The sequence below is a fragment of the Mixophyes fleayi genome, chromosome 1, assembly GCF_038048845.1.
Source record: "Mixophyes fleayi isolate aMixFle1 chromosome 1, aMixFle1.hap1, whole genome shotgun sequence".
In the NCBI taxonomy this organism is placed as follows: Eukaryota; Metazoa; Chordata; class Amphibia; order Anura; family Limnodynastidae; genus Mixophyes; species Mixophyes fleayi.
In genome coordinates, this window is record NC_134402.1 from 13008163 (window position 1) to 13035575 (window position 27413).

The following is a 27413-nucleotide window of genomic DNA, read 5'->3' on the forward strand; positions in this document are numbered from 1 at the left end:
AACCAGAGCCATGACCCTGAACCAGAGCCATGACACTGAACCAGAGCCTTGACACTGAACCAGAGCCTTGACACTGAACCAGAGCCATGACCCTGTACCAGAGCCATGACCCTGAACCAGAGCCATGACCCTGTACCAGAGCCATGACCCTGAACCAGAGCCATGACCCTGACTCTGAACCAGAGCCATGACCCTTAACCAGAGCCTTGACACTGAACCAGAGCCATGATACTGAACCAGAACCGTGACACTGAACCAGAGCCATGACCCTGAACCAGAGCAATGACCCTGAACCAGAGCCATGACCCTGAACCAGAGCAATGACCCTGAACCAGAGCCATGACCCTGAACCAGAGCAATGACCCTGAACCAGAGCAATGACCCTGAACCAGAGCCATGACCCTGAACCAGAGCAATGACCCTGAACCAGAGCTATGACCCTGAACCAGAGCAATGACCCTGAACCAGAACCATGACACTGAACCAGAGCCATGACACTGAATCAGAGCCATGATACTGAACCAGAGCCATGACACTGAACCAGAGCCATGACCCTGAACCAGAGCCATGACACTGAACCAGAGCCTTGACACTGAACCAGAGCCATGACCCTGAACCAGAGCCATGACCCTGTACCAGAGCCATGACCCTGAACCAGAGCCATGACCCTGACCCTGAACCAGAGCCATGACTCTGAACCAGAGCCATGATACTGAATCAGAGCCATGATACTGAACCAGAACCATGACACTGAACCAGAGCAATGACACTGAACCAGAACCATGACACTGAACCAGAGCCATGACCCTTAACCAGAGCCATGACACTGAACCAGAGCCATGATACTGAACCAGAACCATGACACTGAACCAGAGCCATGACCCTGAACCAGAGCAATGACCCTGAACCAGAGCCATGACCCTGAACCAGAGCAATGACCCTGAACCAGAGCCATGACCCTGAACCAGAGCAATGACCCTGAACCAGAGCTATGACCCTGAACCAGAGCAATGACCCTGAACCAGAACCATGACACTGAACCAGAGCCATGACACTGAACCAGAGCCATGATACTGAACCAGAACCATGACACTGAACCAGAGCCATGACACTGAACCAGAGCCATGATACTGAACCAGAGCCATGATACTGAACCAGAACCATGACACTGAACCAGAGCCATGACCCTGAACCAGAGCAATGACCCTGAACCAGAGCCATGACCCTGAACCAGAGCAATGACCCTGAACCAGAGCCATGACCCTGAACCAGAGCAATGACCCTGAACCAGAGCTATGACCCTGAACCAGAGCAATGACCCTGAACCAGAACCATGACACTGAACCAGAGCCATGACACTGAACCAGAGCCATGATACTGAACCAGAACCATGACACTGAACCAGAGCCATGACCCTGAACCAGAGCCATGATACTGAACCAGAGCCATGACCCTGAACCAGAACCATGACACTGAACCAGAGCCATGACACTGAACCAGAACCATGACACTGAACCAGAGCCATGACACTGAACCTGACATCCCCACTAGCAGCAATTCTACCATACTCCTCAACCTCCTCTGCATTATACATATACAATTTTTTTTAATTTTAATTCTATTTATTTTCCATGTCCACAAGACACCATCCTCCAAGGAGGAACAATTAATGATCGGCAGTTTATATTCCCTATTGTGCAATTAATGATCAGCATTCTCTTATCACGAGAAGCCCACTGAACCCACCAGGCTCCTCATGGGCGGCGGTCACTCACAATTTGGATTTGGTCACTGCACACGTTACATTCAGCTCTTGCAGGTTTAACTATTTCCCTGCCAGTCTCTGACAGTAGAGATCCAATAAGGCCTCTTGGAAGCCTCCAAACAGTAATAAACCCCCTTTTCCATGGGGAGGGGGTTGTATAGCTACTTGAGGGGTATGGATGAGCACCTCCCGTCTGTATTTAGGGAGCAGGAGAGCTCTTTGCATTTTTTGTCATTTTCTTTGAACTTCTATTTAATGTGCTCATCTACCAGTACAGCAGCAGGGAAGGGATCTACCAATCCTAATGCAACATTAGATACAGGGCCACTCTATTATTTTAGAGGGGTGGTCATTGAATAAACAGTGGTAATAAAAGAGGGTTATTATTAAAGAATGGGATTTACAAAAGCATAAAATATATTTAAAACAGGTGGCACTTTATATTGCACAATCCACACATTATTAATTATGGAGGTACTGGAATTATACCCAAACATACTGACATGTTCAATGGGAATTAATGATTTTCCCTTTTTACTTGTCTATTTTTATGACCGGCATTAGAACAATAACTGAATGTTCATACCAAAACCAAGAAAATTAAAAAGATATAAAAGGTTTTATTTACAAAAAATAAAATAATAGCTTGTGCCTGTGACATATCCCCATGCTTACATTCTGAATGCTCTGTAAAGTTTCTATACCTGCAGATACTTTGTTTGAGTAATGAGAAAGGAGGGGTTTAAAATAATGACAATCCCATCATTTCAAAATCTTTGTGGCTCATTCGTCAAGGTCCCCATCTGGGCAGGTCCTGTGGGTGTGGCTCGCTGCTCGGCACTCTGGGAAATTCTTCTGTAATTGCAATTCCTTTGCCTCTCAGTTTGAGAACTGACCTAAACCAGTTATCCTTATAACACATGGCAGTTAACGCACATCATTATATATGTATAAGGATATCTAGTGCCCTCTAGAGTCCGTTTAATGAAATACATGCATTAAACATTTTAGCTGGTAAGATTATAATTATATTCATTCTACAATCTACTATTAAATGTATTCTCTTCATTCGAATATAATTTTCTTTAACACCAGATACTTTCAAGTCTCTGACAATGTTTTCAAACATGTCTAGTTGATTACAAAGATTCTGACAATGGCTATTTAGAGTTAGTACAGGAGTAGTGGTGCATCGGATTAATCCTCTTATCGGAGATTGAACACAGCCAGGACAGACAGGGCCTTTACTGGGAGTACGGGAAACAATAGCCAAGAATCGAGGGCAGGAGGATTTTGCTGAGAAAGACGTTATTGGTTTATCAGAGTTAGAGAGCTAGTATGTGCTGTATCCATAGACTCTAGGAGGCTGGTGTTATATAGAGGCTTCTCCTGTTGTGGCTGTCAGAATAGTTATGTATCTTATAAACATTTGCTTCCATCAAGGCTGATGATTGTGCTGACTGTAGATCGCTCCACGCCCAACAGAAACAATCATTCTGGTGTTGGTTCCAACACATCTGAAGCTGTGATTTCACTTCTAGGAAACAACTAAAATAAGTATTAGCAATATTTAATGGGCAATTCTAATATCAATATCAACCGTTAAATATATCATTGTTATTTTGTGTGAAGATAACAATACTATTACCACCCTCTACAATATGATGTAGCACATGCCCTTGTGTTTCAAACTCCCAGTGTCCTATAGATTGCAAGCTTTCGAGCAGGGTTCTCTTACCTCTCTGTCTGTATGTATTACCCAGTATTGTCTTAATAATGTTTGTTCCCAATTGTACAGCGCTACAGAATCTGCTGGCGCTATATAAATAAATGATGATGATGATGATGATGATTATTGCACATTCAATCTGCTATGTAAATTATGTCCACTCTCCCAGTATGATTATATAAGGAGATAGTGCCAGTGAGAGAAATGTGAAAGTGAGAGAATGTGACATATTTAATTTTTAGGACTTTATTGTGCTGTGACAATCTCATAATACATTTGACCACTATTTCCAAACACAAGGATAATATCAAATGAATAAAAAGAAAAAAAAAATACAGCGCTCTGAAAGCTCTATTTGAGGAAAGAGCCAAAATAAACAGGAAACTCAGATGGCAGAAAAATTGGGCTGCAAGCATTCAAAAATCAGTAAAAATATTTTTGTAATATTTAGAAAAAACATACATAAAAAAATCATACATATAACAAACAATAAATAATGAACTATATATATGCACTATCACTCATAAAGAGAATATAGCATTGATACTGAAGTGCATTTGCACATCAGAAAACTAATTCAGTTAGCAAAAATTAATATTTAATGTGTGGTTCCTACCACAAAACATAGAAGATCCCCTAAAAAGAGCGTCTAATAAGACACATAGGACCTCATTTAGAGTCGGACGCAAAGTCCGTATAAGAAGTATAGACAGGGCCGGTGCTAGGGTCCATGGCGCCCTAGGCATTTTTACAAAATTGGCGCCCCCCCCCCGCAAAAATTGGCGACCTCCTCCCCCTCACCCCGTCTTTCCTTACCTTGTCTCACCACCGCCGCCTCTCTGCTCCGTCTCCTCCCCTCCACTCACTGACACTAGGGGAGGAGATGGAGCAGAGAGGCGGCGGTGGTGAGCAATAGCCTCTTCCCCCCTCCCCGTGCATCTGAATGCTGTGCGGCGGCCGTGACAGGTATGGTCAGCGGTCGCCGCACAGTTTTAAAGTAATTTACCATTCTGTGGCGCCCTCCAGGCGCCCTCCAGAGCCCGGCGCCCTAGGCAAGTGCCTAACCTTGCCTAATGGGAGCGCCGGGCCTGAGTATAGAAGAGGGAGTGTGCCGCAGCTTGGTAGGGTATTACAAGTTGCAAGCAAACCCCAGCTGCGTCCCACTCTTAATACCCTATCGAGCTGTGAGCAGTTCCTGCAGCTAGCTAACCGCTTGCGCCACCTAATTCCTGCCGGACAGCTTTAGCCCTGTTTAGACGTGTGTTGCGTCTGCGCCTTACTGCGACTAGGATGTATTTACATGGCCACGCCTTAACAAATCAGCGTTCCTCCCATTCTCTCGTAGTGAGTCGCAAGCTGTCGCAAGTGTTAATTGCGTCCAAGATGCAGGCGGATTTGGAGATTTCTGCACATGGGTGGTAGTGTTTTTTGGTTAGATGCGCCTAAATAGGACTTTGCGCCTACTCTAAATGAGGTCCATACTATATAATAGTCCTAAAACACAAATAGATTGCTTTGAAAAAGCAAAACGCATCAGGGACGGCAGGAGTATGTGTATGCTGAATACTTGATTTCCTTATTGATGCTGTATTGGGGTTCCGAGGATTTGTGTGGCTAAGCATTTAATAGTATTTGTCTCAGCGTGGTAGTGAAGACCAGAGATCCCTTATGTGCGCAGTCGGTGTGTACTGAAGAGCTCCGGTGATTGGAGGTAAGGACGGAGCAGTGTATGGGTGGCCACCTCAATCTTTACTCAAATTCAGAAGGACTGCAGGACCACTTTCGACTATCTCTTTTCTTCCAGGATCTGGGTAAGGACATTACATATATTTTACCGATCAACAATACAGACGACCGGGAACTACATTATTTATCTACAGCTTGAGACCATATATGATTTTTTTCCTGATATGGGATGATGAGTGCATGATCGAGCTGGTCTATCATTAGTGACTCCCATCAAAGAGGGCAGGACGCTCTTTTTTTAGAACTGCAGTTAAGTTGTTTTTCTATTTTATGTCTTATGTATATTAGATTTGTTTTCTATTTGTGTTTTAGGACTATCATATAATATGTGTCCTACTAGAGAAGGTTCTTTTTAGGGGACCTTCTATGTTTTGTGGTAGGAACCACACTTTATATATTAATTCTTGCTAATTTAATTAGTTTTCTGGTGTGGAACTACACTTCAGTATTGATGCTATATTCCCTTTATGAGTGATACTATATATTTCTAGGTTATTATTTATTGTTTTATATAGGTGTGATTTGTTGATTGATTTTTGAATACTTGCAGCCCATTATTTCTGCCATCTGAGTTTCGTGCTTATTTTGGTGCTTTCCTCAAATAGAGCTTTTAGAGCGCTGTATTTTTCTTCTGTTATTCATTTGTGTTTTATTAGAGATGTTTTGGCAGTTTCTTGATACAGCAGCCTGAGCCTATTTGTACAGGATTATTAAAGAAGTTTGGATAATTTTAGGATTATCGTAATATTATACATATCCATTCTGCGCCTGAATTTTCCCGTGTTTGGAGCTGACTATAAAGAAAATATTAGTTTCATAAGCTAAATTTATACCAGATCTAATGAAACTTAAGTGACACTGTAACAATAATCTGTATATACAGTTGTACATTTATTTTATTTCTAAATCGCAAATTTCTTTGTCCCTGATACATTCATGACATAAACTGTTTATAGAGCTTCAAAGTCAGTTTCAATATTACACTTTGGCAGAGCTCTTATCCCCTTGGAATAAACCGTGGCATTATATAAATAAAACAGTGGTAATATATCTACTGTACCTGTGATGTTTCCGTATTGTCCAGTTCAATACAATCTTTGTCAGTCTTACACATATACTTCTCTTTAATCCTACAAAATAAACGTAAGTGTGTAAAGACTGAACTGGATGATGCAGAAGTATTTTGTTAAACTTTAGCAAATATTGTCATTAAATTTAAACAAACAAGTTTGGGAAGGTGGATTCTAAAGAAACATGTTACCGAAGGTGTAAACAAAGGTATTTTGTAAGAATAAATGACAATATACTTATCTGATACTATGATGATCATCTTGAACCAATATATTTACATTTGATATAACGTCACTCTTGCACACATACGTGAACTGCTGCTAATGTATGTATTAATACACATAAGAGGCAGGGGTGATGCAGAGGGCCACAGAGATTAGGGGAGGATCATTACTTACTTCTTACAGTACAGTAGTGCAACGATGCCAGTAGCCAGGAACAGAACAAACACTATAGCAATCCAGGAAACGACCATGTACGTGAGAGCTTCTCTGTCTGTGTAAATGGAGAGATGATGAGAGAGAGGACTCAAATATAACTCTAATTTCTTGTAAAGATAAGTAGTGTAAGACACAGAAGAGGGGACATCTACAGAGTCTACAGAGGACGTGACAGGAGTAATAGGTAGGTAATGTCACACAATGAACAGGTGACATGACATGAACGGTACGTAGTGTAAGACACAGAAGAGGGGACATCTACAGAGGGCGTGACATCAGTAATAGGTAAGTAATGTCAGACAATGAACAGGTGGCATGACATAACCGGTAAGTAGTGTAAGACACAGGAGAGGGGAAATCTACAGGGGATTTTACAGCAGTAATAGGTAAGTAACGTCAGACAATGAACAGGTGACATGACATGACCGGTAAGTAGTGTAAGACACAGAAGGAATGGACAGGGAGCATTAAAGACATTATAGGTAAGTATAGCAATGAACAGTAAGTAATATGAGACACAGGAGAGGGTACAATGTCCAGGCTGTAAAATAGTTATAATAAATAACATGAGACACGGAAGTGAGAGAATGTTGAGAAATAATAATAATAATTTTATTTACATAATGGATTTCTCCAGTCGGAGCTATAACCTAAACACCTATGATATATAATAAAAATATAAAGAGATCGCAGAGTACAGAAGAGAGAACTAAATGAAAATGGAGAATGGAGTCTGTTCATGAAGATCTCTAGAATGAGGGTCTGACGGACGGTATGTGCTCCGCAGAGGAGGAGCACAAAGATAAAAGCTCCAGCCCCAGCTGAAGTATGGGAGATTCTACCAACTGTTAGTAGATCTACGTCTGCAGATTGAAGTGAGTGGGAGTACAGGGAATCAGAGGCTGCTTTAAGGACCTAGGTCCCTGGTTGTGAAGGACTTTGAATGTCAATAAGCCAAATTTGAAACAGATTTGCCATCTTACAGGCAGCGAGTAAAGGGAATGGAGAACAGGTGCTATGTGGCAGAAACGGGGCTGGTTAGGTACCAGCCTGGCCGCTGCCTTTTCTACCAGTTACAGGTGGTGTAGCTCTTCCTCTGCATGTATAGTGTAGGGAATGAAACGCATGTTCTTCAGATGAGAGAATGAGGATTTGATCATGGTTGAAACCTGATGTTTAAATGTCAAACCACAATCAACACCAGGATTCCACACACAATCAGATGTTTGAAACTCTCAACCCCCAAACGTAGGCCCAGTTGGTTGGCCAAGCTGTAATCTATATACTTGCTATTCAGTTTCTATCATAAGAACCTCTCTTTTATCAGATTCAATCTCAGCCAACTTCCACTAATCCACTACAAAAAAATGACATTTACCATCATTACATCTTGATATCTGCTGCTTTGCATCTGTGTTGGTTTTACTGAGCAGTCCCCATAAAAGTGTATGGGCGCTGCTCAGTAACAGTATTTACCAATAGCCAAAAAAAAGAAATTCTCTTTCGTCTCAAGTTAATGTACACGAGCTTCAGCTGTCGTACATTTTCATAAAACTTTAAAACTGTTAGTGCTGTGAGCTCTACTCCGAAGAGCAGAGCTGGACAGCGCATGTGTGGAGGGATCATGTGATCCCTCCCTGTCAAATGATAATAGTTCGTCGTACAGGGCTGTCTGTGCACATGACCGAAACTTTCGGTCAGCATATGCGCAATAGGTGTTCAAGGAAGATCAGGGCCATCTTAACAACATTGTGGGCCCCCGGGCAAAGCAGTGCATCGGGGCCCCTACATATATAGATATATATATAGATATGCATGTATAGAGATACAGATATAGATATATATCTATAGAGATAGAGATAGATAGATGTACTTGCTCAGTGACCCTTGAAGGTTTTTTTTGCAGGTTTTTTCTTTTGCAGGATTATTTATTCTAATTAAGAGCCGTGCCTATGGGGCCCCCTTGACCGTGGGGCCCCCGGGCACCTGCCCATCGTGCCCAATGGAAAAGATGGCCCTGAGGGAGATGCTTCACAGGGACAGCAATTTATCATGTCTGCTGTCCCTGCTGAAGTTTTTTGATAAATATGATAGATAGTACAATACTTATCAATGCAATGAGGATTGAAAACTATCTTTCATATTATGCGGTGCTACATAAATATGCCCCTTAGACTGTAAGCTCCAATGGGGCAGGGACTGATGGGAGTGAGTTCTCTGTACAGCGCTGCGGAATTAGTGGTGCTATATAAATAGCTGCTGATGATGATGACTAAGATAGAACAATCACCTCTGTATCTTACCATCAGATAATCATTAAACACATGTACCAGGGCTCTTTCAGTACTCTCTCCTGAACCCTGACTGTAATGGATCCTGGGTTGGCCGATGGTTCCCCAGTTTGGTTACAACCACTTTCTCCAAAACCATATCTATAAATGGATAGTTTGATATCAATCTGTAGCTAGTCATACAGTCTGTAAAGCACGTACGATACGGGGGAGCCATGGTAGGTAAGTAACTTTTACATAATAAAGTATAACATCATTATTACTATAAAAACAAGAGATTAAATAAATTACACAATTCTCAGTTGAAATGAAAGTCTCCAGTGGGAAACTTACCCTTAGCATTGAAGACTATAGATGATCTTGCTGTGCCTAATGTATTGCTGGCAGTGCAGAGATAGCTCCCAGAATCCTCAGCTGTGATATCTCTTATCTCCAGTCTTAGGTAGTTATATGACGGAGAGGACCAGTACTTGTAACCTCGGTCAACCTGTGACAGTGCTGAGCTGCCTAGAAGGATGTTATTCCGGTAAAGTCCAATAGTAGATGGGGGGTCGCTGTCTGCACTACACATTATGATTCCTCTCTCTCTTCCGTGTGTTTCTAAGAACGAGGACATCACCAAGTTTCTGGGACCATCTAGAAATCAAGATCTACAATATCACAACTGCAGAAATTAGTGTGAAGTTTGAGTTAGGTTTCTCAGTAGCGCCTCATAGTGGATAATACAGGAAATGTTAATGAATGATGGTGTGTATGATTAGATTCTATATGGAACATTCTGCTGTTGCTAAATTTTTAAATTTACTAGGGCGAGACCCATCTTTTAAATAGCTGTTGTTGAATATTTTATGTTTCTAACAATGTCCCTGTATTTTCTGGCTGACGAAGACAAGAGTTCCACAAACTGTGTTTAGTCTGTATACAATAATGTAATTTTTAAGAATGGATTTATTCTGTGACCTGTATCAATTATTTATTGAAGTAAACTACGTAAGATGTTGTAGAATTTCTAAATAATAAGATAAAGGTAAAAAAAAAATCGTCAAGGTTCAGAGTTAGGGTTAAGGTAGGGTTTGGGCTGTTTTGGGGCGGGTTACATTCAACAAAAGGAATTGCAGGAAGTTTGATGAGGATTAGTTTTATGTGGGAAAAGAAAATATTTAAGCAACTTTTTTTAATTTTTTGTGGATCAATATGATGAAAATTAAACTATTGTTGCAATCTCTCTCATTACATCATATTCAGAGGTCACATTAAGTTATGTATTTATAATTTAGTTCAGTTGTACTCAAGAGTTCAGCAATTAATTGTTTTGCTGTTTGGAAGCGCAGATGAATTACCATAATTATTTCACCGTCATTGTGTTAGAGCTAAATAATGTAACAAAAATAATTGTGTCCAGCACGTTATGCATTATATTCACATTAATGTTGTGACATGAGAAAAAGTCATTGGGCCTGATTCATTAAGGAAAGTGAAGCAAAGAAATTATTAAGATTTCTCCTGGACAGGACCATGTTACAATACAAGGGGTGCAAATTGGTTTATTATTTTGCACATAAGTTAAATACTGGCTGTTTTTTCATGTAGCACACAAATACTTGATAGCTTATTTGTACACTGAAATTTAAATTTGATGTAGGACATGCCTTACCCCAGCTATAAATTTGCCTCCCCCTCCAATGCAACATGATTTTGTCAAGGTGCATGGTTACTCATTTTTTTGCTTTACTTTCCTTAATGATTCAGGCCCATTATCTTTTAGCACTCTGGACTGGGGAAGTAGAGGAGAGGAAATCTAACATTTTACATGTCGGTGGGATTGAGTTGCATTTTTAATGTAATGGCAATACCCTGTACAGATAGATGGACGACCTGTGACTGAGGTTTATAGAAGGCTTAAGCTGACCATAGAAGTTGCAATATAGCATCCAATATTGGGGGATTGGACCAATAGTGAAGTTTGTATGACCATAAAACGAGGTCATAGTTACAGAACATTTAGGCAGATGTGGTCAGAAGATAACTGCAGATCTTGTCAAATTCGACCAATTATGTGTGAGGCCAAATTGGATATTAAGCTTGTCACCTGGTATTTACTCAGCTACAAATACATAGGATATTGATTGCTGATACAAACCTATTGACCCATCTACACTGCCCGTATTACTTCTGTGTCTCAGGACAGGCCTGTTTTTATTGTGGAAATGTTTAAATTCCATTTTCTCACCTTACTATGGAAATTGCAACATGTTTTGCTGTAGGAGTGTTTTTGACTCATAGAAGTAGCCTTTTAATCATGGGCAGCAAGCTGTGGAATATATTTATAATCGGGCATTGTGTATAACCTTTAAAGTCTTTGAACAAAGCTAAAGAAACAGCGCATTTCAGACCACACAATATCATCTAAATGAATCTTACACAGCACACTTAATCCAACCAAGGGGGAGACTCGGTTTCCTCTCCAATGATTTGCCAGGCAATGGTAAGAACCTGTATCTGAACTGGACACATTGGGCAGCACAAGGGACTTCTGGAGACCTTCATGGAGCCACTTGTTATTCTTGTACCAGGTGTAAGTTGTATTGTCCATCCTGGGAACCTCGCATGTAAGATTCACCGAGTGGCCTTCATGTATCTTCTCATGTGGACTTATCAAGACTCTCGCAGCTAGAAGACAAGTGGGACAACCCTAAATATAATGATAATCATAAATTTTGAGGTTTTACAAAAATATTCGGTGTCTGTTAGATACTGCCAACACTACCACATAACTTATTCAACATTGTGTGCGCTGGGGATACCCCTGGGCCTTTTTATTTTGATCACAGTATTTTGTGGATGCCCAGTTTGTCTCTCTCTAACAATGAAAAACTCACAAGGCTCATTTTGTGTCAACCTGTCTTACTTTGTTCATTATGACTCTTCCTCACGGAGTGTATATAACAGTATTCTTGTTGGAAGGATTTACTATTTAAAGGCATAGATCATATGCGGGTCTGTGTGCATATCTGACCCCCATGACTGCATCATCTGCCTGATGTCAGCTAACTGTCCCGAAGATGATGGACTCAAAAAACTTCTTGTGATGCCACCCACTGAGGGTCTTCAACTACTGATGTCATTAGATACAAAGTTGGAGAGTGTATCTAACGAACAAAATAGGATTTTGTGTATCTAACAAAGAAAATGGGATTTTTGTTAACAAGATTTATGATAGAAAAACAGTTCATTTTGTTAAGTGACTAAAAAATAAGACTAGAAAAGTTGACTAAATCTGCGATTCTCCACTTTTTTTTAATAGTTTTATATCAAACTTAACCATAGTTTTCTCTACAAGCATATTGACAAGTAAATGCACTAGATTTGAAAAAAATGTAAACATTAGTCATTATTTTGCAAAGCAAATTATAAATGCATAAAGTTATAATGTCATTTTGACGAGAAATGTGCAAATTATTTAAAAAATTCATAAATTCATCGGAATTGCAAACCTTTGTCAATGAATTAATGAATTGGTGTAGATTTAATAAAGGAATTGCTGAATATTTCACACTGACTGGAGAATCAGGCAACCCTGTTTACATTGAGACTATAGTGAAACTGGCTGGTGAGTCTATTGGAGGGTGGAATGCAAAAAAAACGCAAAAACATTCCTTGTTCTTCCCAGAAGTTACAATCCCCAAACTGAGAGGTACTGGATCTCTTCCCAACCCCCCTGAGCTGTGGGGGCTGGGTTATTTAATTAGGTTGTAATCCCTATCAATTAAACTGTGACACTGATGGTAATGCTTAACTAAAAGTTTCAATATTGGTATTAATGCATGTTTTCTTTGTCTCTCCATGGAAAATTGCTGCTGATTATAATAAATCCTTAATAATAATAATAATAATAATAATAACTTAATATTATTACTACTATTATTACTAATACAACCAGAAGCAATTCCAGTGTCTCAAAAGTGCACTGGAAACAAGCGTTTCATAAGGGATTTGTGATGATTTTATTGTTCGTAAAATATTCCTTGTAATTCGATTTTTTGTTAACCAGGGTATAAGCACCACCCCTACTTACTCTGAACGGAGAAGTATATGGATTTTATTGTCATTCCAAAGGTATTATTTGCCTGACAAGTATATTCCCCCTGGTCGTCTATTGTGATATCTTTGATTTCCAGTCTCAGAGTGTTCCGGGAAGTCAAGCGAGCGATGCGTGGGGCAGTAGACCTGGTAACGTTTACTACATCCTCCCCTCTGAGAAGAGATAATTGTGAGGGAGGCTCACTATCCACACTGCACAGTATGACTCCCAGCTGTCTCTCCTGCATCTCTAAGAACGTCGTCAGTGACAGGTTCCTTGGGGGATCTGTTGTAAAAAAAAAGATAACAGAGTCAAAATTGAGCTGGAAAAAATTGTAAATCATGATATGAACTACTTGAGAGTAGTATGTACATTAATAACTAAGTGTGGACATGATTGAAAAGGTATCTCCCTCCGAACAACAGTATTCTCACCTCAGCCAGCAACAAGGCCTAACAGAAATGTCAATAGTTGGAAAGGGCTGACATTTTATATGGTGGAATGTGGCACATCATTGATTTTGGCTCCAGCAAGGTTCATTGAAGTGGTACAAAGGCTACGAGCCCATGATGTAACACATTCCAAAGTATAGAACACCGTCAATCTTAACATTTCTACCTGACCCAATTCAGGATAGAATATTACTCCCTTACTCTTGTGGAACATTGTCCACACCATGTCTACTCTTTATATTAGTAGTACCCAGTCTGTTTTGTTTTAACTAATTTAACATTTATATAATTACTTCATATACTTCCCACTATCACTTCAGAGATGCTCTACATGGTGCAATGTTCAATTGCTTTTATTTCTTCCATTTTTATTTCCTTTTGTAATACTGTCTTTTTACTATCACCCAAACATATACAGCAGAGAGATGCTCCTGAAAATGGAATGGTTTCCTAGAACCAACCAACCCCCATCTGCCACCTCTTTTCTTCAAACTAGCAGTCCTAGGTGTTTGTGAGCACATCTGTCTATTCTCAGTTCCTGACCAATTTCTGGCTCACCGGAGTTGCTATAGGTAACATCTCCACTTTTCAAACCTGCAGCTTGATAAATTTACCCCTAGAACTCATGTCAACTTGTCATTTCATTAAATTAGGAGATCCCAGCAGTATAATATAAATATATACCATGACCTTGCAAACACACATGTCCTTAATACAGAGTGCAAGACGATAATAAGACTACTAGACAGGCTGTGGGTGCACTACATTAAATGATGTACCAAATACAATTAAACATTTTCTCATGTTAATACTTTTTGCAGATTGAACTTCTGAGTACTCACGTAGCACAGATATAGAGACTGGTGAAGAGGACTTGGAACCCTCAGTACTGTGAGCTATGCAGGAGTATGAGCCAGCATCACTGCTAGTTACTTTCTTAAACCCAAAAGAAGCAGCATTCCCTTCTTGGAACCACCGGCCATTTTTATGCCAGGTGTAGCCAGTCACAGCTTGGGGACCATCTACAACATTGCAAGTCAAGGTGACCGAAGAGCCTTCCAGTAGCTCTGTGAATGGACTGACAAGGACACGGGCACCTGTGAAGAGATTACAGAGAAACTACAATTTATTTGAAGTCAATCAATGCAATGAAAGTAAAATATTACAACCTGATGGACAATGCTGAAAGAATATTTAGAGTGGAAATGTTATCCTTTCAGATGTCTGACAACCAAGGCATCTCGTCCAACAGAATTACTGGATATACGTTTTTAGAACTGTTTCAAATGCGCATTTGGTTCTCAAAAGGAAGCATTGATTTTATAGTCTGAGGCAGCTTAACTTCGCTTGGGTGCCCCAGTCATTCGGTTTTGGAACACATTTGGGTACTATGCATAGGTGTTGATTAAAGGGTGACTCAACTTTGATACATTAAGCTTATTGTAGTGTTTAATATCGTTTTGACTCCCTCTAAATGCAAAACTAGTGATAACTGGTGTTTAGGTTTTGGGTAGGGTTCCCGTAATCTTGAAACAACTCAATCCATTAAAGCCATCTCCACCTGTGGGTGCCAAACACATTTGTAGGTGTCTAGCAGCATAAACCTTCATCATGATACTGAATGAAAGGAAGTCAGCTTTCTGAATTGCAGATTTGTTATAGTAAAAAGCCCACTGTACTTGGACAACTGGAAGACATGGGTGGTATCTTCCAGGATAAGAGTATATGTTGTGTGCAACATATACAAAAATGGTAGATTTTGGGGAGATGGAAATTGCCGGTGAACTCAGCAGCAGTGAGGCATACCTGACAGAAGAGGACATTCCTGGATTAGATGCATCATTTAATTGGCTCACATCGTACATTGGGACAATCTCTTCGGTCAAGTACATCCTTCTGCTGTCCAGTCCTGTTACTGCATTGTGATAACTGTTGTAATGCAGCCAGACGTTATCTGCCACTTTATAAGGCTTCAGCCCTTACTCATTTATATATTCCTTACTTATTGTGGGTCCTATACTGGCCATACGCAACATCTAACTCTGTGGTCAGGGAACAGGGGTAAATTACCCCAAATGGGGTAAAAATGAAATTCCTGGGTTAATGCTGCCGATTCACATGCTGTTAGTTGGATTGTAGACCCCCTTAAATGTGAAATTGCTGTTGTACCAGAAGAGCCTCAAGGGTTGGCAGAGGGACCTCTTGAGCTTCGATGCAATAATGAAGCACCTATTGCATTTGATAACAAAGCAGATCTGTCATATTTTTGGATGTCAACAGCTGCAAAGGCATTCAAAATTGCACATGAGGGGGCAGTCAAAAAGTTGCTGCCTTTTGCAACAACCTGCCTTTGCGAACAAGGATTTTCCACTCTAACGAACATAAAACAAAGCAGAGAAATTGATTGGACTCTGAAGACTGTATCCAAATTGCTCTGACCTCAAAATGCCCCAATATTGATGCTCTCGTATCAAAAATGAAGCAACATCATTTCTCCAAAACCTGAAGTTTTGAAGTTGAAGATTTCAAAGAAATTTTTAATAGATTCAATAATTAATAATATATGATTTCCTTCCTTTCAAATCAAGGGAGTAACCTTGGAGTATCTAAATATATTTGGGGGTAAAAGGTAAAAAAGTTTCCTAACCCTGATCTAACTGATAGTTCAACTTTCTCATCCTTCTTTCTGAATGCTGCCTTTGATATGGTTGACCACCAGATCCATTTGCAAACTCTCCAGTCTACAGGCCTCCATGATACGGTCTTCTGCTGGTTTTCCTCTTATTTTACCAACTGTTTCTTTTTAGTTTCCATCTGACTCCACTTTTCCCCCTTCTTCCCTTGTTATAGTTTCTCTAGCATCTGTTTTTGGCCCCCTGTTCTACTCCCTTGGTTCCCTCATGAGCTCTTTTGGTCTCCAGTACCACCTATTTGCTGATGACACCCAAATCTATCTTTCCTACCCTGAACTCTCCCCTTTACTTATCTCTAGTGTCAACTGCTGTATCTCAGTCATCACATCTTGGATGTCCCAGCACTTTCTTAAACTTATTGGGCCTGAGTCATTAAGGAGAGTAAAGCATAAAAAAGGAGTAACTTTGTAACTGGGCAAAACCATGTTGCATTGGATTGGGAGGTAAATGTGTACATACAGCATAGCAATACAATTCAGAATTGCACGCAGAGCAGACATTAGGCAGTAGTGCATTAGTCAGATAGGACAACTAGAATTAGAAATGTAAAATGTACATAAGTGTAATAAAATGTTAAATAAAAAAAGAATAAGGCACAAAGTAAGCTGTACATTAATGCAAATCCCCCACATTAATATTAGCCACTTTACATAAATCAATTACCAAATTAATACTACTCTACGAAACCAATATTATATGAAGAAACTGCAGAAGTGCACAGGTCATTTGCTTTCTTCATTTACATTTTTTCTATATCAGAAAAACACTATATCCAAAGGATAAGTAAAAAGAAAACACTAGTACCCAAAACTAAGTAAAATCAGTACGGCGGCTGTTTTGTTGAGGCCAATGTTCATTAAAACGTATGCAGATGCACATGAAAATGTTTCCTATGCTGTAGACAAAGTGTTGCAGATCATTCAATGCACATACCAACTGGGAGGTCCCTACAAGTCGGCGAATCATGCAATAGATGCTGGGGAAGGGGGGGGGGGGTGTTTCTGGGGAACTGAAAACCCCCTAGGTGCACCCCTGTTCAGAGGCCATAATTTAGCAATTTTACATATTATTGTACAATATGTGGGTCACAGATTCTCTATAGATATTCACTTTATGCAGCTTTCTATATACAACTTAAATAGAATTGAAAAGAATGCTTGCTTATATATGACATAGGATAGCAGGCCCATATATATGGTAAGGGTGTGCACCGGCCACTTTTGGTGTTTTGGGTTTTGGGTTCTGATTAGCTTGAGGGTTTGGGTTCTGATTTGTTTTGCCAAAACACCCCACGAAAGGTTTTGGTTCTGATTTTGGGTTTTGGGTTCTGATTTTTTTTAAAAAAAGCATAAAAAGTGCTAAAATCCATATATTTTTTTTTTTTCACTCCTACACTATTATTAACCTCAATAACATTCATTTCCACTAATTTCCAGTCTATTCTGAACACCTCACACCTCACAATATTGTTTTTAGTCCAAAAGGTTGCACCAAGGTAGCTGGATGTCTAAGCTAAGCGACACAAGTGGGCGGCACAAACACGTGGCCCATCGTAGGTGGCTGTGTAGGCTTGAATGGCCTTTTGCTGCTCCTCCATCCTCTGCAGCATTTAGAGGGTGGAGTTCAAGCGCGTCACTACCTCTTGTTTTAGTTGATGGCAGGGCAGGTTCATGCTTTTTTGCAGTAGCAGGAACAGTGAATGTAGTTTAATATCTGATAGTAATATTTCTGCACTGCAGGAACAGTGAACGTAGTTTAATATCTGATACTAATATTTCTGCACTGCAGGAACAGTGAACGTAGTTTAATATCTGATACCAATATTTCTGCACTGCAGGAACAGTGAACGTAGTTTAATATCCGATACTAATATATCTGGACTGCCTATTGAAGTGGAATCTCGACGGGATTTGGTACCGGGGACACAATACCTCCATCAACCATCTAAATCACACTCCACTGATGGCGGACACCGGACGCATGTCTAACACCAACATAGCTGTTACAGCTGCAGTTATCCGCTTTGCAATAGGGTGACTACTGTCGTACTTTGTGCTCATGGCAAACGACTGTTGGACAGTCAACTGTTTGGTGAAAGACGTAGCGTTCTTACGACTTCCCCTCTGGGAAGATGACCGACTACCAGCAGCAACAACAGCAGCGGCAGTAGTAGGCGTACCGCTGCAGGGTTCCTCGGATGAATCCCGGATTGAAGAGGACTCAGTCATGCTGGTGACATGGCCTGCAGGACTATATTTGATGGAGACCGTGGAGGAAGTTGACGAGGAGGGTGTTGGTGGTGTGTATCCAACAGGACCAAGGGATTAAGGTGTCCCTGGACTGCTGACGGTCCTAGCCACAGGTCCTGAACTAAACACTGAATTATGAAGGCTCTTCAGGTGACGTATAAGGGAGGATGTCCCTAGGTGGCCAAGATCCTTACCCCTGTTTATTTGTGCTTTACATAAGCTACATATGGCCATACATTTGTTGTCCGGATTGGGATAAAAATAACTCCAGACCGAAGAGGTGGATTTTTTGGTCTTCTGACCAGGCATGACGATGGGCTTTTTCATCCCGTGGACAACAACTGTTTCCCCCCTGGTGCCTCATTTAAGGTAACCACATCAGCATCCTCCTTGTCAAGTTCCTCCTCAGCGCCAGCTACATCAATATCCTCCTCCCGGTGTACAACATTGACACCTTCATTAGCCAAATCTGTAACTGGACTGTGGGTGATCCTTCCAGCATATGCAGAGGGTGTGCTGCAAATGGTGGAAGGAGCCAACTCTTCCCGTACAGTGATGGGAAGGTCCGGCTTCGCAACCACCAACACCCTTGGTCTCGCCTTGGGGATTTGTGATGCCATCTCTTTAGAAGGCAGAGTTGTTTGCTGTGTTGTTGATGACAGCTTGAGTCTCTTAAATTTTTTAGAGGGGGTGGTAGAGGAGGGCTTAGATCCTTGGGTGAAGCTAAACCACTAGTCATGAACACGGGCCAGGGCCTAAGCCGTTCCTTGCCACTCCGTGTCGTAAATGGCATATTGGCAAGTTTACGTTTCTCCTCAGATGATTTGAATTTTCTTTTTTTACTAATTTTAGTGAACTTTGGCTTTTTGGATTTTACATGCCCTCTACTAGGAGATTGGGCATCGGGCTTGGCAGACGACATTGATGGCATTTCATCGTCTATGTCATGACTAGTGGCAGCAGCTTCAGCATTAGGAGGAAGTGGGTCTTGATCTTTCCCTACTTTTTCCTCCAAATTTTTGTACTCAATTATATGCAGCACAAGAGAGCGTACCCCTAAACCACACACACTTTGGGACTGCAGAAACAGTGAACGTAGTAATATAGATTGCAGTACCTATCTTTTTGGGACTGCAGAAACAGTGAACGTAGTAATATAGATTGCAGTACCTATCTTTTTGGGACTGCAGAAACAGTGAACGTAGTAATATAGATTGCAGTACCTATTTTTTGGGACTGCAGAAACAGTGAACGTAGGTAAATATAGCAGTACTAATATTTCTGGACTGCAAGAACAGTGAACGTATTTTAATTTAGCAGTACTAATATTTCTGGACTGCAAGAACAGTGAACGTAGGTAAATATAGCAGTACTAATATTTCTGGACTGCAAGAACAGTGAACGTAGGTAAATATAGCAGTACTAATATTCTGGACTGCAAGAACAGTGAACATATTTTAATTTAGCAGTACTAATATTTCTGGACTGCAAGAACAGTGAACGTAGGTAAATATAGCAGTATTAATATTTCTGGACTGCAAGAACAGTGAACATATTTTAATTTAGCAGTACTAATATTTCTGGACTGCAAGAACAGTGAACGTAGGTAAATATAGCAGTACTATAATTTCTGGACTGCAAGAACAGTGAACGTATTTTAATTTAGCAGAATTAATATTTCTGGACTGCAAGAACAGTGAACGTAGGTATTGCAGTACTAATATTTCTGGACTGCAAGAATATATTGCTCTAGAATTTTTTTTATACTTTTTAAATTATTTTTTTATATTTTTTTTTATTATTTTTGTATAATTTTTTTTTTATGATTTGTTAATAATTATAAAATTACTATGGACTTATCAGAACAAAGCACAGGACAAAAGCACCACTGGACTCAGCAGGACAGACACTGGCCAAAGCACCACTGGACTCAGCAGGACAGAGCACAGGACAAAAGCACCACTGGACTCAGCAGGACAGAGCACTGGCCAAAGCACCATTGGACTCAGCAGGACAGAGCACTGGCCAAAGCACCACTGGACTCAGCAGGACAGAAAACAGGACAAGAGAATAAAGCACCACTGGACTGATCACACAGGAGCAGGATCACCACTACCCTACAACCTCCCTCTTCCCTGATCACAGCCCAAATGCAGATGGCGGCCGCAAGCGGCGAATTTATGACATCCGAATCTCGCGAGATCCGACGCGAGACTTGGATGTCATAGCCTCGTTTCTGATTTTTTTCCCGGGCGGAAGTACCCGAACAGTACTTGGATCCCGTCGGATCAGCACTGTTCGGGTGGGCTCGGAGTAGCGGAATCCGAGCCCGCTCATCCTTAATATATGGTGATCATACCTCAGTAATTTCTATTACCTGTATAGTTTACAACATTGGTGTGCGTTACTTCTTATAATATATACATATTATTATTATTATATGTGACTTTCTGTGATAGCTCACATGGGCCAATCAAGGCAACAGCTAGACCAAAACTGATTTTGTGTTGCATCTCTGTCATTTTGTACTTTGTGGAGGACCTCCTCTGTGTTTAAACAATACTTTCAGCTTCTCTACTTCATTCTTCTCTTTCTCATCCAATTTACCTTAGCCGTACATTACATTACTCAAAAATCATCCAGCACCTGACCTCACGCCAGCATCCCACATCTTATTATAGAATCCTTTCACAAGACATAGCTGAGTAACAGGTACAAATAAAACTTCCTACCTTTTCTTCTGCCTCTTCCCCTCTTTCCCCTTCCCTTATCCTCCATTCCTCCTTCTCTCCCTCTCTCCCCCGTGTCTCTCTGTCTGTCTACCCCACCCCTTAGATTGTACGCTCCTTTGAGCAGGGTCTTCTCTCCTCCTGTCTTCACCACTTTTAACTCTGCTCTCCAGCTACCTCGCCCTCCTCCTCGAGGACCCTCTTCCCCTTGTCCCCTCTCGCTCCCTCCTCCCCCCTCTGGGGGTCTCCCTGTCACCCATGCCCTCCCTCTTGGACTCTGTCTTAGGAGGACCTTCCCCTCTCCCCTCCCCCGCCCCCCTTGCTGTGCTTTGAGCTCACTGAATTACTGTGCTTATTGTTTAATGTACTGTGCTGTCTCACCTCGTATTGTAATTTCGTTTGTCCCTGTACGGCGCTACGGACACCTAGTGGCGCCCTATAAATAAAAATTAATAATAATAATAAAAAAATACATAATAAATTTAAAAAAACCCCTCATATCTCATTGTCACTCTCTGACTTAGCTAAAAGCAAATATCAACTAATGACATCACAAGACACCAAAGCTAAGGATATATGTCCCAGCTGGTTATATAAGGTTTTAAAACATTCATGTCTTGTGTGGCTAACATTTCTAGTTTACCTTCGACAGTAAAGAATACCGAGCTTTGACCCGTTCCCTGGGTGTTCCTTGCAATGATAACATAGGTCCCTCCATCACTGGTCATGACGTTTCTGATCTCCAATCTAAATGTGTCTGGGAAGAAGTAGGGATGTATCCTCTTACTGGATCTACTACTGTCAGTAGAGGAAGCCAAGAGTTGACCATCTTTATACAGAGACATTTCTGAGGGTGGGTTACTGTCCACAGAACCCAGAATAACTGCTACTTTTCCATTCTCTGTATCCAAAAAGGAATTTATATAAATATTTCTTGGAGGAACTAAAGAACAGAAAAATAATATGAAATCAATCAAACGAGCAAAGTAATATAATATATACTGCATAACGTAGCACTCTGTCATGTCTTATATGCAGTCTACTTTAACAGGGAACAGAGCACAAGTTATCCCAAAAGAATTCAACTTACCTTGAGACATATTTGTCATATCAATACACTGGATAACAGTGTAGCAAATGTTGCCCGAGATAACCAACGGGATAGACTAAGAACATATGGGATAACTGTTGCTCCATTTCTACACTACCTTTAACTACAATAGGTAATTAAAAAAACGCCATAAGAAAATGTAAACAAAAACCATTTAAAGATGTCTCCGACCTTCAGGCAACTTTGATCTGTTTTTTCTTGCAAATCCTTTTACAACTTTGACCTAATAAAGTATGCAATCTTTTCTACTCATGTGTATATAGGATATGTCAGAAGGAAGACAAATAAAGCAATGTATTTAGAGCATGAACAATCCAATACATTAAAGTTGTCTGGATGTGTAAACTCCATTAAATAGTCTTCTCTACAAATTGCAAACGGCACAGCAGTTCCAATGTTTTCAAATACCTCCCCAGGTTCCAGGGGTAAGTAAATGTTTTACACTATCTTGTATTGTATGTATTAACACAATATGACAGTTGACTAAGGGTTTATAAGATAGAGGATCCACAACAATGGATCACAAAGCACATAACTATATTTACCATCTCCATATAGTAATTATTTTGACATCAACTTTGGTAAATACGACTATACTAGCCACTAGCCACTAGCCACCCCTAAAAACAGATTAGTGGATTGACATTGTATGCGGTGCTGTAAGTTTGCTCAATGTAGTGGTGATCTTCAGATCTAAAGAGACATGGACCTACCTAAATGGCTGATATTTGTAGATCTAGCGGAACATTTGCAAACAGGTGCTGGCTCTGTACTTACATAGAACGTTTAATGAAACAGATTGGGAAGTTCTGTTCCATTGTTGACTGCGGACGTTGCAGTAATATGCTCCTCTCTCTTCACTGGTCACATTGGCGAACCTCAATGTCTTTCCCGTACCTGGTAGGTACCTGTTGTTCCCATTTTTATACCAGGTGTAAGTTGTCTCATCTGAAGTTTCAGTGGCCACCACACAGGTCAAGTTTACAGCGTGGCCTTCCTGAACGACCGAGGACGGGCTGATCACGATTCTGGTGCCTGTAAATGAATGAGTATAGGAGAAACATTTAATTCACAGAGCTCACATGTGCAGCTATTTAAGTACCTAGCATTACACATAAAGTTATTCTGTATGACTATACTCCAACTTACAAACCAGAATTCCTAATGTAAAATACTGTGACCTGAGCCACTGAGCGGTCAACTAAATTACTGAACCAATGGATGAGTTTCGGAACGCTTTTTTTTATTAACCTGTATGCTAATAGTTAATTTTTAATTGAATTTACATAGCAAATAGTTACACATATGAGAATCATACACAGATATTAATCAAAGCAGACCATACAAATGTGACTATATGGTTTAAAAAGTGGAAAAGATTTACATGAGAAAAGTTCTATTCCAGAGAGATTCAAATACATGGATTTTAAAAAGAATAAAAAGGCTAAAAACATAAATGATGAAGAAAATGAAACATTCACAAGACAAGAGTGTATACTGTACATGTTGTTACATTTTGCAATTTGTCCCATAATTCTAAACTAGTTCTGCGGTTCTTAAAGTAATGTCACTCTAAATAATTTTTTGCAGGAACTTTGTTCCTGTCTCTTTTCTTCGTTTGCACTTTACTGCTAACATAATGTTAGTTTATACTATTATTTACTTAGTTTTATTGTGAGAAGCCATGACATAATTCTCAGCTTTGTCCATCTGTTATTGTATTGTAAATAGTCTTGCTGTAGTTATATATATTGTGCAAACCATGGAAATGAACAGTCTTTCTGTCTTTGAAATATTTCATGTTGAATCTGAAATCACCTGGTGACCTCACATAACCCTGCTGCAGTTGTGTGTTCTTTCTTACCTAGGCACCCCCACAAAGGGCTGCCATTAGGGGGTATTATTATTATTATTCATTTTTATTTATAAGGCTTCACAAGATTTCCTGCAGCGCCGTACATGGTACAAACAATAGGACAGTACAAGGTAGAACAGTACGGTACAATAAACAAGAAGAACTATAATTCTAGTTTTCAAAGAATCCAATATAAAATTCCTCTACTAACATACTAGGCCATCAACAAAATTGCTATTCCTATGGCTAGATGGGCCGGTCCGCATGTCCGCCGAGCAGCAGCACCCTGCGCGCTGCTCGGTGGACGGGGAGTCAGTGACATGCCACCTATGCAAGTAATTACCTGGAATGGCACCACGTGACAGGGGCCGTCACATGTGATTACTTGCATAAGCGGCACTTCACTGACTCTCCGTGTGTCTATGGCTATAGTGTGTCTGTGACTATAGTGTGTCTGTGTGGCTATAGTGTGTCTGTGACTATAGTGTGTCTGTGTGGCTATAGTGTGTCTGTGGCTATAGTGTGTCTGTGTGGCTATAGTGTGTCTGTGTGGCTATAGTGTGCCTGTGTGACTATAGTGTGCCTGTGTGACTATAGTGTGCGTGTGTGACTATAGTGTGCTTGTGTGGTGCCATGTTGCTATAGTGTGAGTGTGTGGCCCCATGTTGCTATAGTGTGCGTGTGTGGTCCCATGTTGCTATAGTGTGAGTGTGTGGCCCCATGTTGCTATATTGTGCATGTGTGGCCCCATGTTGCTATAGAGTGCGTGTGTATATTTGGCCATGTTCATATAGTGTGCGTGTGTGCACAGTATTTTAATATAGCGTGTGTGTGTGTGTGCGTGCAGTATTTTAGTATAATATGTGGGGGAAGGAAGGATCTTAATATAGTGTGGGAGGTAGGCTATTTAATGGTGGAGTGTAGGTGGGGGCTAATTATTTAAGGTGAGTTGAAGGAACCTTTAATTTAATGTTGGGGTGGTTTAGGGCTATCAATTGAATATGTGGCTGATTTTGGGGAGGAGGGCTATTTATTAAATGCGAATATGAATTATTTATTGCCGGGGATGGCTGTGGAAAATGTCTATATTTATTAAACGTTAATGTTATTTAATTTATTGCTGGGACTGTTTGGTATATTGTTAATTTAATGTTGGGGCCGGTTGGAAGGAAATAGGTCTACTTATTAAATGTGAATATTATTATTGTGGGGACTGGAGGGAGGCCTAATTATAAAACATGAGTGCTATTGTTTTAACACCGGGGCTGGTTGGAGTTTATCTAAATCTCATGTACCCGTTTTTTTTCAAAATAGGGCATCCAATATTCCAGGATCAAGACAAGAAGAAACCAGTTGCTGCAAGTGGCGAAAGTGACCAAGACAGGTAGGAGAGAGCAGGACAGTCTGCAAACTGTCCTGAATCTGGTGGGGCAGTCCTGAATTTGGGTGATTGTCTCACTTAGTCAGGAGTTAATGTATGTATCAATGCCACATGTTGGCCACACCCACAACACAATGCGGTCACGCCCTTTTCGGTTTCCTTCATGCTGGAACTGAGGTGGGCCTCTGTACTTTAAATTCCAGGGTGGATTTTTAGACCCAGTCCGGCCTTGGTTTTCGGGAGTAGGTTAAGTCAAAAAAGTTACCAGATTAGGTGAACAAAAAGATGCAGTAGATCCCACTTACTTTGTGTAGTGAAGGTGATTGTTGATCTTGACTCTCCGATAGAATTTTTTGCAGCACAAAGATATGTGCCCTCGTCCTCCAACATGACATCACTGATCTCCATCTTTAGCTGATTCTGTGAAGAGGATATTTTCATTCTGTGACTGGTGGAATCAGAAGAGTCAGAAGAACCAACCAACAGGTCTCTGTGGTACAAGGCCAGCCTGGAGGGTGGATCGCTGTCTACGGAGCATTGAATGATGCCAATCTGCCCACCTTGTGCTTCCCAAAATGATGACATTACTGGTCTTCTAGGAGCATCTGCAGAGCATAAATGTGTTCTTATTAATAATTGTTACTTAGTTTGGACAGGTTGAATAACTGTTATACAATCATCAAAAACATTTTTTTACAGCCCAAAATAAAGGAACATCTTGACCCTGATGCAGACATTATAGAAATAATGTGTGATTTATTTATATATATGTCCTTCTTTAAACCCTTCCTGGCAATGCCTCGCCCACAACAATTATTTGTGCACCTGTTTTATACCTTCAAATGTTGCAAATGTTTCTTTCAAAATACATTACCCCTATATGAGTTAACAAGTTCTAAATTACCAGAATCTGAAAACTGGCAAAGAAAATAAAATTTAAGTTATAAATGTGTTACCCCAGTCCTATAATAAGAACCCCTACTCCCTGCAATTCCATCACTGTCTGTCATTGGCATACTCCTTACATAGACGCAGGATGAAGAGAGCAGTGACAAGGGAATGACCAGATCACCATTTGCTTCCTCCTGGGCAAGTCAGAAAGGGCAGATATAAAAGAAAAAACAGTCAGCATTCAACTTATGTGCAAAACAGAACACTAATTTTCACCCCTTGCATTGTAACATGGTTTTGTCCAGGAGACTTAAATAAGAAACTTCTTAATTTAAGTTCCTTAATGAATCAGGCCCATGGACACAATCCAAGCAAAATATGAACCTTTGTCTTCCATCTTCAATGACAAAAAAAATGATACATCTGTTTGGTGTTTGATGCTCCTGAAGATATGTGTGTTATTCAGCACTAACACATATGTTTGCTTTTTTGCAGTAGAATCTGTACATGTACAATTGAAGGGCAAAATCAATTAAACTCTAAATGAGGCCTAAAGCATTGAGGTTTGTGCCACATTTCAGTGGTGGAACTGCCTACCTCCATCACGATTATTGTGGTTGGCTCAAATCAGATGACACTCTGTAGGCTGGAGTTTCCAGCGCACCTGATACAAATGAATGTACAATATGGACGGTAGGTCATTTTGGGCCAACACATGGATAAATGCCTGGGGCAAAGTGGCTGAAAATCAGCAAATTGCCTGACATAAATGCCCCATGTGCAGACAACTTTATCACAGACAATCAGAGATAAGGAAATCCCAGAGGTGTTCTGTGTGGAGCGGAGTTAAAGTTCATTTAGAGACATAATCTTTTGGATGATTTCATGGATGAACGTGTTTGCAAAGAAAAAAAATAATACACCTTTCC

General features: G+C 40.5%; 1 protein-coding gene across 3 annotated transcripts in view; it reads right to left on the minus strand.

Moving 5' to 3' along the window:
* Positions 1 to 2365: 2365 nt before the first annotated feature.
* SIGLEC1 (sialic acid binding Ig like lectin 1) overlaps positions 2366 to 27413 on the minus strand; it is a 59326-nt gene continuing 34278 nt past the window's right edge. For 2 of the 3 annotated variants that reach the window (XM_075189516.1, XM_075189522.1), the window contains 10 exons: positions 25899 to 26198; positions 23135 to 23392; positions 21890 to 22189; positions 14418 to 14672; positions 13118 to 13408; positions 11464 to 11712; positions 9376 to 9678; positions 6710 to 6806; positions 6301 to 6370; positions 2366 to 3313 (listed from right to left, as the gene is read on the minus strand). In XM_075189516.1, the coding sequence (XP_075045617.1) occupies positions 3257 to 3313; positions 6301 to 6370; positions 6710 to 6806; positions 9376 to 9678; positions 11464 to 11712; positions 13118 to 13408; positions 14418 to 14672; positions 21890 to 22189; positions 23135 to 23392; positions 25899 to 26198 (2180 nt within the window). In that variant the 3' untranslated portion in view covers positions 2366 to 3256. The remainder of the gene's footprint in view (positions 3314 to 6300; positions 6371 to 6709; positions 6807 to 9375; positions 9679 to 11463; positions 11713 to 13117; positions 13409 to 14417; positions 14673 to 21889; positions 22190 to 23134; positions 23393 to 25898; positions 26199 to 27413) is intronic. The other variant, XM_075189517.1, reaches the window with a different exon arrangement.